Source organism: Citrus sinensis, chromosome 2 (genome assembly GCF_022201045.2).
Source record: "Citrus sinensis cultivar Valencia sweet orange chromosome 2, DVS_A1.0, whole genome shotgun sequence".
In the NCBI taxonomy this organism is placed as follows: domain Eukaryota; kingdom Viridiplantae; phylum Streptophyta; class Magnoliopsida; order Sapindales; family Rutaceae; genus Citrus; species Citrus sinensis.
Genome location: NC_068557.1, coordinates 7,471,650 through 7,483,565, shown reverse-complemented (window position 1 = coordinate 7,483,565; position 11,916 = coordinate 7,471,650). Strand labels below are relative to the sequence as shown.

At 32.2% G+C, this 11,916-nt stretch overlaps 1 protein-coding gene across 1 annotated transcript; it reads right to left on the bottom strand.

Annotated features, from left to right (window-relative positions):
* Window positions 1-7,801: 7,801 nt before the first annotated feature.
* LOC127900268 (uncharacterized) lies at window positions 7,802-8,563 on the bottom strand. Its single transcript, XM_052434873.1, has one exon. It carries the CDS (start codon window positions 8,561-8,563, stop codon window positions 7,802-7,804), a length of 762 nt encoding a protein of 253 aa, XP_052290833.1.
* Between the last annotated feature and the right edge of the window lie 3,353 nt (window positions 8,564-11,916).

Here is an 11,916-nt window from a genome sequence, read left to right as displayed (position 1 = left end):
AACAAACTGATCAAAACTGCACTATTTGATGAAAAAACTCACAAGCTTTTATTGCTCAAACTGATTACACTCTGATCACACATTACAGAAGAGATTACAAGCTTTTAATCAAAGTAAAAATTGAAAAATTTGGTTATGAAACAAAAGAGAAATCACATCCTCACCAAAGACTATGCAACAACCCTTTTTATATTAAGACCATAACAGAATTTGCCACGTTAGTAAATTATTTGCATATCGACCCATAAACTGAATGCAATCTGCACTATGGCCCAATAAATCTCTTTCAATTACACTTAAGTCCGCAAATCCACAACTCAATTCTTTACACCTCTTGCTACTCGTATTGATTTTATTGGTTTTGCTGAGTTAGTTGTTTATTTTAAAGATTCATTCCTTTGCATTTGAGCCTATCCCATGATGATTTCTTTCTAAGCTTGCTTGTTAGAAAAGACTCTATTATGGTTTACGCGTCCTTTTTACTTTTGACTTATTACCACTTGCTCATGATTTTAATATTCATTTAACACAGGCTTGCTGATTGTGGCAAGTTTTTCACAAAGCGTTTAAATATCTTAAGAAATTCTTTAGCTTTCAGAACCCTTATTTAAGGAGTACAAGCTATTTTTTAACCAAAAATTCATATTCTTTAATTACAAGAAACATGTGCTCTTCCATAGATAACCAAATATATCTAGTGGAAAACACCCAACAATCATGGTCATTACATCCTTGCTCTTTATTCCCCAAAGCCAAGTCATGATAAATCCATCATTATTTTGCCAAATAGCTAATTCAAATTGCTAACTTCTTTTCCTTCTGCAAAAATAGTTTTTAATAGAATTGTTGCATTGTTGATATAATGCTCTAAATCGATGCTTCTTATAAGTGGTAGGACCTACGACTTTGAAAAAATGTAATTTTTATTGTTGATTTTGATAGAAATTAGGCTTGCACATTGGTGGAATAGCTGGATTGAGAGTTTGCTCAGTTTGTATTTTTGTAGCCATAGGCTCTAATATCACAAAAAAACACAAGGATTGATTGAAAATAATTTTTTTTCTTGCTTATTGTATTTGCTCGATCAGCGCATTATATACATAGATTATGTGTAGTAAAAATAAAAGGTTATTAAAATTGCACCAATTATAATAACTTTCTAAAATCATGATGTTGAGTGCTTACAGTCAAAGTTCACTTGTAGCTGTTGGATTCTTTGATTCATGCACACTGATTTTTCTTTTTTTTGTTGGTAGTGTATCGTGCTTGTTTCTTATGCTTTTCTTAATCTTTCTTTTGCAAACTCTTTAGATAAAGCAACATGTACTGACATATTTGTCTCTATCGGTGACCTTGATTTTTGTTGATTTATCTTATGCTTTTGTTGATCTTTCCACTCAATAGGCTAATCTTATAGGTTGAATACTTAGAGATTCTGGGCCCAATTCTCCCAACAAGTGGTATCAGTACTAAGGTTGCAATGCAAAGTAAAATGAAATTCTCAAAACAGTGAAGTAGAAATAGAAAAATTTGATGGGAGAATAAAATTTTGGCTTGAAATTTTCAAAGCTTATGAAGTAAAAAATAGAAAAGTTTGGGAGAACCAGTTTTTGCATGAAGTTTTCAAAACATGTGAAGTAGAAATAGAAAAGTTTGATGGGAGAATAAATTTTGGCTTGAGGTAGATTGAAGTCGATATATATATTGATCCAATATATGTTTAATAAGAAAATCAAGGGTAATGTAAATCTCAAAACACCTAAAGGTGTATAGACAATCAAGATAATTTAAAGAAGATTGTTGGAATAGAACATGTTCGGCAAGTAGCTCTAAATTAGTTGATACAAATACTAATAGTGACAGCTAGCTGTATGACACTTTTCTCCATGAGAGACTAGTCTATTGTTTTTGGTGTGCTATAGAAGAGGATGTGTAACTGCTCGCGGGTCTACAAGGTTTGTACACAAGGCATAGTTTGGCATTTATGCAAAATGCATAGAGGAATTTTTATGTTAATGGTTGAGGGCGCTTAAGGAAGCCAAACATGAGAATGGGTATTTTTATCAATGTGATCGACATGAGCTGAATATATGCACTTTGCGTACGATGGAGTATGATAATTCTTGATATGAAGAATTAAAGTTGCTGGATAAAGTATAAGATTTCATCCATAGTTGAGCGATTCTTATAAGCCCTATGCAAGTGTGGTTTTGGTGGAGTAAAGATGGTGGAGACAACATGGTTATGTGCATAGATGGTGGATCATGTTTTATTATGTAATTAAAAAAACTCGCGAAGGTGAGGATTGTTAGGAAATATGTCTCTTTAATAAGAATTTGTAAATCCTAAATTATAATATTTCCCAGATTTTTCTTATTTAGTGGTTTTCTTATTTAAAAGGATTCATATTTAAGGAATAACTAATTTTTTTAAGACTTAACTTATTCAAGGAAGAATAAAATTTAGAAAGAAATACTACTTGAACAAAAAAAAATCACTATATATAAAGAGGTTGGGTTCACTCGGTAATTACTCAGTTTTCTCCACAAGTAGATAATTTCAGTGTGAGAGATACAAAAAGTGTACTGCGAGCCTTGGGTATTATTAGGGTTTTGTAATAATTTTTTTTATGTAATAAATTTTTCTCTCGTCATCCTTGGCAACCACAACTTTATTGGTATTACTAGAATGTGGTGGTAGAATAAACTCAGATGTGTCAGACGAAAGGTTAAGGATTTAGCAATTGTTTCAACTGGAGGGCATTGTTGAGTTATTTTGCTATTATTGTTATCTGAAATACTATCTAAGCAACCCAAGAGGGGGGGTGAATTGGGTTATTAAAACTTATACAAAACAAATCACACAACAATTTAAATCTATTGCATTAATAAGAGCAAAAACAATAAATTTAATCAAGCAAGATAATACAAGAGTAAGGGAAGAGAAATTAAACACGTGATTTTTATGTGGTTCGGCTAACCGTGCCTACGTCCACGCCTCCAAGCTCATCGGGCTTGAGGAATCCACTAAGCAAGTTTCTAAGGCTTCAACCGCTCTTACAATTGACTTCCAAGGTGTCAATAAACTTTTACAACAAGAGATTATCCTCAATCTCTTAACCCAAGTGTATCCCAACACTTACAATCTCTCAATTTGATTTTCAAGAATATTACAAAATAAATCTCTCGCACAATGTGTTTGATTACAAATGAAAATCTAAAGTGTGAGTAAACGAGATGAATACAAGAATTTAAAGCTCAATGAAAGTTGTATGCTCAATAATTTGCTCAAATAATAATTGTTGGAATCGTTGTTGTTTGAATTTGATTGAGTTTATTTATAGTTGGAGCTGAAAAATATCTGTTATTGACTTTCTGCTCGAAGTCGGATCGCCGTTAACTCGAAGTCGGATTTCCGTTATGACTTGAGCAAGTTACCGTTGGACAAAATTTGAAATTGTTGGATCGCCGTTTTCAAGATGTCGGATCCCCGTTAATGTCCAAAGGCTACTCTTCAATTCTGTTCGATGTCGGCTAGCCGTCATCAAGATGTCGATTAGCCGTTTGCTACAGTGACTGCTACAGTGAGCTATTTTCCACAATTAAAAGTTTTTAAAATTATACTATGACCCAAAACTTTATAAAACTCGTCAAATAAGTCCACTTTCAGAATTTTAATCAATACTTGTTAATTTCAAAATTCGCAAAACATTTTCAATTTAAACCATGAAAATTATTAATATCGTAAAATCACTTTTCATTGAATATAAAACCTTTATAATATGAAAATATATGAAAAAATAATTTGAGCCTTTAAAAATTAAATCAATCTTGATCAAGTTTGTTATCATCAAAATCAATATTAAAGAAATATTTATGTTAACATTATCTTGGTTATTATTATTTCATTACTTTTAGTATTGCAAAATAGCAAAACAACACAAATAAATTATTTCTAATTAGTTAAAAAATTAAAAATTAAAAATTTATGATTTAGAAGATACTATATAGTTCCAAAAAACTTCTATCTATATATTATTTTAGTTTAAACTAAATTAAGTTGTGCTTCTCATCAACCAATTAAGTTATTGACCAAGCCAAAAATCAACCTTATCCCTTTAACCATATATATTAAACTAAACCTTAATTACTCAAAACTAAAAAGATTTATTGACATTTGGTAAATAACCTAAAACTAACGAATTAAATTACCAAAGTAAATTGCACCAGATGTCTCATTATTTTTGTCAGTTTTCTTTAATTTTTTTTTCAATTAACAAAGTAAATTGGACTAGGTGTATTGTTATTTTCTTGAGGCGAATTCAAGACTGTTCAAATTGTAAAATCATCAATTACTGACATTGGTAAATGACCTAAAGCAATATGATTATAATTCAATTTGTAACAATCGTAAGTAGCAAGTTCATATTTCTTTAGTCATTGATAAACAATTTATTGGATCATACACAATGCATTGATCCAAAAAATATAAGGGAAAATATCCACCGTCCATCCGTTTTTTCCAACTTTTTTAAAAATACACAATTCCTTCTTTTTTTGACTGGAATCCACCTAAAGTTACATGTTGTTTCACTTTTCCACTTCTGTTTGGAATCCGTTAAGAAAACTAACAGAAACTTTAAAAAATGACAATTTTACCCCCCAAAACGAAAATTACAATTTCACCTTAAAAATTACAAAAAGTAATCAGATTAAATCTAATTATTTTCCTCATCGGTCAATAAAGAAATTAATTGTACAACCATCAAATGTAGGGTTTTTTTTTAATATGTCTATAATTAGAATACTAAATTATAACAGTAGTATTAAAAATAGCTCAATCTCGCAAACCATCAATTGAATTTAAAATAAGTAGAGTTTTATTATTCATTGAGTTATAATCTCTAGTAGTTAAGATTTTTTTGTACTTCATTAACATACCAATAATGATATTCATCATTAAATCTGATTTTTTTTGTATTTTTTAGGTGAAATTGTAATTTTCATTTTGGGGGTAAAATTGTCATTTTTTTAAGTTTCCGTTACTTTTCTTAACGGATTCCAAACGGAAGTGGAAAAGTGAAATAAAATGTAACTTTAGGTGGATTCCACCCAAAAAAAAGAAAGAATTGTGTATGTTTGAAAAAGTTGGAAAAAATGGGTAGACGATGAATATTTTCCCAAAATATAATTCCAAAATCAATTCTCTCAAATATCTATTTTAATTTTCCAATCAACAATACGCAAATCTATATGACATATGCCAATGCATACTTGAGAAGCAATACACTTACCGAATTTAAAATGGATTTGACCGAGAAAATAATCCGAGGTGGGTAAAACTTCTATGTTTATGAGTTTATGACTTCTTTGTTTGTACTTATGGTCCTACAATTAGTTATGTAGACCTATATATAACCAGTCAACAAAAATATAATATAATATTTTGTAAACATGACATAATTTTATTAGTTAATCTTATAAAAAATTTAAAGAAAGCCGAGGAAAGTAAAAATACACACGGTCCAATTTACTTTGTTAATTTGAAAAAAAAAATGATAAACGGACCGAGTGTACTGATATTTCTAACAGCTAATTAGCTAAATTTTATTATGGGTAATTTTTACTTTCCTTCCCTGAGCTTTGGGTCTTTTGTGCTTAGATGACCAAGATCCATTTATTAGTAAAGACCCCCATACCGTCAGTTAATTTTGTACTTGACTGTTAGTTGAATTCAAAAAGAGTGAAATACCCCCAATTGGATTTTCAAGACTGAACATGCTATACATTTGGCGCGAAAACCATAACAACCATAATATTACCATTATACCCCTTCAAATTGGGTTATTTACAATCGCATTCAACAAATAAAATGATAATATTCACTGTTGCAATTTGGCCGTTGGATCCCAACGGTCACATTGCCATAGATTTGCCTATTTAAAGGCTTAAATACAGAGCTTTGTTTACAAGCATCCCTACCTCTTCTTAACACTTTGCAAACTCAACTACATTTCTCTTAATCTTTCAATCTCAACAACATGGATTCAAAGGGCTGAAGTACAGTAACTAACAAGAAGAATAGATATAATAAAGGCAGTATGAAATGGAGGAGTCAAGTTAATGGAAATCTAATCAAGTTCAGGAACTTGAAATGTGATTGCAGAGTATGTACTGCTGTTCAGATTTCAAAGACTGAAGATAATCCAAACAAGCTATTCTACAACTGTCCTTATGATGTCTGTGACTTTTTCCAGTGGTGGTGTCCATAACCAAGTGATTTCGACAATGGGGCATTCTTTGAAGGTCATAGAAGTGTACAGTACCACAATAACAAGTGCATGTAGAACTTGAAGAAATACTAAGTGCCCTAAATGAAGTGAAGATTCTACCAAAAAAAACTTATCAAACTCAAAATGTTTGTGACCAAGACCTAAGTGATGTGCATAAACTCACTTCAACGAAAACCGAACAAGGTGGAGTGATATGTGAGCTACTGAAGGCTGTGCTCTGTTTGAATGCCTTATTTTTTTTACTGAGTGATCTTGTGGTTATTTTTCCTAAAGTGATGAACCTAAATTACTAGCATGAATTCTTTAATAAGTTGTACTCTAACTACTGCAATGAGTAATGATAAGATGAAAATGTAATGAACTTGTAATGCTCTATTTTCAGAATGCTTATCTTTGCTAACTAAGTGTATATAATGTGAAGTATCCTGTTTGATTTGAGCATATGGCCTAGTCTTCAATACTGCAATTCCTATGTAATAACTTAACATAAACATTCTGCACATATAACTAAAAATAAGAGGGATTACAATACTTTAGTTATAATACTATCTACTAACAGTAGCAAAATTAACTTGTGAGTAAAACTTTAACACTAACAAGCAAACCAATCCAGAACGAGTGAGAAGAGAATCCATTAATTGCATTCCAGCATTAAAATTCTTAAGCAGTATCATACATAGTTACATTCAAGTAGCCGTCACAAAGCATGAAGCAGCTGAATATAAATAGCTTCCTATAAACTCATGTATAATTTGCAGGCATTCACCAAGCAAGCTTATCACATTACTTGTCTTTGGCATCACAAATAATATCATGTACAAAAAACAAAATAACAAAATGCTCAAACCTATAGTTAGTCTGAGTAAAAGATGATACACCAGCTCCATTCTTCTGCCCATGACAAGATGTTGTATCATCTTATCCCTTCAAAAAATTAGTTAGTGGGAATAGTCTTGATCTGCTTCACATGTTGGATGCCATCACTTTAATGGGTTCATTCTTGAGTAACATGTCCTGGCATGAATAAAACAAACACTTATATATGAAAATTAAAAAAATAGATGTTGATTACTAAAATTATTTAAAGAATTATGAATAAAAATCACAATTGTCATGGACAGTAGGTTGAGATAGTGCACTACATGCAACCCTTTGAGTTATAGGCTGATTATAACTAGAATTACCTTCACCATTCACAGCCTATGCCACACCCATTACATCATAAGCAATTAAATTAATTAAACTTAACTACTAAATGAAAGAGAGATGATAATTAACTTGTTTGCTAGATACTTTTGTTCTTTTGCATGTTCTCTTGTTATGATCCCAATGCTCACACTTAGAACATTTGACACTTGAACGCCTCTTGAATGTAACTCGTTCATCAGCTTCTTTCCTCCTCTTGATCTATGGTCGGCCAATAGACTCGATGATAATAGGTGGCTACAAATTATCATATAGAACCAGTGGCCACAGTTTCTCATCAGGCAAAAGAAAGTATTGATACTTTTAGGTGTTGATAAAAGCTGGACATTTTAGATAATTATGGATATAATCTTTAATGTTGAGCCTTTTTGCATCAATGGAATAAACACTATGCTTACAAGGTAAGCTGGGTATCTGCCATTCCCCACAATCACGAGTTTTATTACCTAAATCTACTACAAATACTTTATAGAGATCTTCCATCACTTCGAATGTATTTTCATGACCAAATATCACTATTAAACCTCTCGATGCAGTTCTTGCTTCCACAACCTTTCTCCTAACAAGAGGTGGTAGATGTCCATTCAACTTCTTTGCATCCTCATTCCTTTTATGAATAAGTTTCATTATCTTTCTCATTATCTCTTCGAGCATCCTAACAATAGGCATGCTTCTAAAACTGTCGATCCAACCATTGAACGATTCAATCATGTTATTGGTCACATGATTACACTTGGTGTGGTTAGGAAAAGTGTGTTTAGCCCAATATACAGTTGGAATGTTCATGAGCCTTCGGTGAGTCGCATCACTGATTTTCTTTAATTCCTCAATGTTTTCACTAAATTCTAAGTAGTTTGGACTTCTACATGCCTTCCAAAAGACCTTTTTCAACAAAGTGCCAGGAAACTTTTGCTTGAAATTGGCATGAATATGCCTACACCAGTATCTTTTGATTGCATTAGGAAACACTCTATCAATTGCATTGATCACTCCTTTTTGCCGATCACTTATGAAACATAAGCCTTCTCCACAATTACAACCAATCTGGTCATATAGTTTTGCCATGAAAAACTCCCAAGAGTAAGTGTTTTCGCTCTCTACTACACATAAGGCTAGTGGATATATACCATAATTAACATCAATCCCAATTATAGTCAATAAAACTCCTTTATATGACCCCTTTAGATGGCAGCCATCAACCCCTACAAATTGTCTACAACCTTAAAAAAAAACCTCTCCTACTTGCATCAAGCATCATGAAAAATCTTTTGATTACTGGATGAGTGTTGTGCAAATTTTATTGAACTAGCAAGTGCACGAATCTATTGCAGAATAGATTAATGGTAACAAGTGTCGATCCCAGGAGGAGGTGGATTTTAATTATGTGTAGAATTAATTTTCTAAGTGGGTGGTTGAATTTATGGTAAAAATGAGTTGTGATATCCTAAATTTTAAATTGAAATGATAGAATAAAATTAAAGTGGAAACTATTATAATTAAAGCACTTGGGTATTTGGATATGCATCAACACGCACCATGGGCTAAATATTCCTTATTAGTGCCAATTAAATCATGACGGGGTTATCCACTCCTCATGAACCACACTCTAATCAATATGGTGCTAAGGGCTTATCGTGCCAAATAATAATAACTTTGTACTAGGGAGCCAGTTAAACCAGTGCGGTATCTAGACAATATTATTACTATTTGTCGACGAAAAGTCAAAACATCCACAAAAATTAGAGGGGAAGAGAAAGTAAATTTATCAAATAAAGCCCATGGCACATGTTGAGACATCACCTTCAACCCAAGCTTCAAAGAAAATTAGCTACTCATAATTGAACTAGAGGCAAAATGAGAATTTATTAAAATATGTAGAAAATACAAGATGGAGAAGGAATTACAGAAAATTAAACTAAAAAATGAATTCAGGGATGCCAAATTAAGGGGGGAGAGCCCCCTTTTTATAGATACATTGAGTAAATCATGGTCATCGGATTAAAAATATTTTGGACGCTCAGGATTGCGCCACGTCATCAATCAACAGTACGTGCTTTGACCACACGGTTTGACCACGCTGTTTGAACAGTCAGGCGGCTTGAATAGTGACACGATTTGGTTGTAAATAATCCCGTGTATATACATGTACCGTACACACGATTTTTAGTCTACTAACATGCTGTCACGTCACTGATCAACAGTACATAAGAATTTTAGTCCAATAGGATCGTGACACCTTATCAATCAATGCCACATCATCGGTCAATGCCACGTCATTGTTCCATATATGTGAACAGTGTCGTGAACAGTAACATAGACAATATCGTACATGTGAATAGTACCGTACATGTGAACAGTGTCATTTTCCTTTTATGCTCTTCCTAAGGTTTTTGACTGTCCTGAGTTCAAATGTGATAGCCGTTTTGCTGTCTGATCTCTCATTTATTATGAAATGACAATGATACCCCTAAAATACATAAAATACTTAATTAAAATAAAACACACATAATTAAATTACAAGAGACTTAAATACATAAAAGTAAGGGTGTTAGTAAGATTTGAAATGTAAAATGACGATTTTCTCTTTTATAAATATACACTTTCTAACACTCAACAATGAGCTGTATCTCCATTCAATTCCCTCTCAATAGCTACTGTGGATCCAAGGTTATACTTTATCAAAGCTTGTTGGTATTTATTCAGTTTGTTGTAACTTTTCTTCTGATCTTGGCCAAGTAACTCAAGTGCTTTTTGTTTTGCTCTGTATAACTTATGCACACTGCACTCAACGCCATACTTTTTCAAAAGATCAGCTGCTATCAACTTGACACTGACTTCGGGAGTTAACTTGAAGATATGATGATAAGTGGCTGCAATCCAAGTTGAAGTAGCTTCTCTATTATCATCATTAATCCCACCACATGTATGAACATCACATAAGGTCTTAATTTGGAATGACTTGCTGTTCCAGTTTGGACTAGCATGATTTCTCCATGTACATCCTGACTTTAGCACATCTAGTTGTCACTCTAGCTTTTTCATTCTTAAGTCTATAAAACCTGAACCCATTTCTGATGGCATATACCCTCAACACCTTCCTAAACTCATAAACATCTACAAACAGCTGACCAGGCCGTAGAACAAGGTTATCTCCATCTTGTGTGAACCCAAATCCACCTGAATTGGTGTCATATCTTACACAAGCAGCAATTTCCTCACCAGACGAATCAAATTCATCACCAGTCTCATCACCTGACTGATAATCATTAAGAACATAGTCACGTTATTCATCATCTGATCTTGCATTCTCTTCATCACTTGAAGTTGATTTAAAAGTATAAATTGTGTCAATTGAACCTTTGCCATTTTTCCCAGAATTCTCAGAGCTAAAGTGTACTACCATATCATCTTCGAGTAAATAACCACTCCCAATGCTGAATTGTGTCATATTATTCTCTTTGTTAATTTCTTCAACATCATCTAGTTCATTCCAATTAATTTCAGGATCAGCATTGAGGTTGACAGAAAATTGATTTTCAGGAGCTATCTCAGTCACCTTGCCATCAACTACTGCTTCAACATCATAATGCACAACATTGTAATGCAATAAAACAACATAAATAAATGCTATTAATGTTAAAGAAAAAGCTAAAATTTAGTAAATAGAAAATGCAAAGTGTAGTTGACTAGTAGTAACACAAAAATGCAACATATCATCTATTTGATGCCAGCAAATTCAGTACATAACAAGACTATACAGATTCAACATCTAACTAATTTAAAGAGACTAATCATTCTATATGGAAACATTTCAAGTTGTCGAAATAACATTTTATCAATTATCTAATTAAAGACTATTGAGGCATATCTTACATTATGCAATTAAAAACAATGATCATTAAGTGTTTTAAACTTCAGTTTTTTAGCTCTGTATAACTGTCATTAAGACAAAAAAAAATTGTTTATACTTTCATACATATTTCGGGCCTATTAAAACTCACTTTAAAAAGTACATCATGAATATTACAACGCATAAATCAAATGCATAATCTACCGTAACATAAGCTGAAACCATATGCTTGCAAAATACCCAAAATAGCGTTGGAAAATTTATTCTCGATTTTATATTTCACAGTTCCATAAACATTATCAAAGATGTGTCAATGAACAAAGAATGAAGGACAAACTTGATATTTACAAACAACTCACAATAATATCAATACGCTCTAAATGGAGCCCAAAAAAAGAAAAGTTTTATTGAAAACTAACATATTATTAGTTTCAATATAGCGATTCAAATATTTCGAGTATCGGCGAAATTCAGAGCGAAACATGATGCAGGTTTGGTGTTTCTTCTTCACTTCACACAAATAATAGATATTGCTTTGCTAGAAATAAAGAATTTTTTTGCCTTCTAA

Excerpts from the sequence above, each read along its gene's own strand:
- LOC127900268 (XM_052434873.1), bottom strand. The coding sequence starts at position 8,563 with ATGGCAAAACTATATGACCAGATTGGTTGTAATTGTGGAGAAGGCTTA.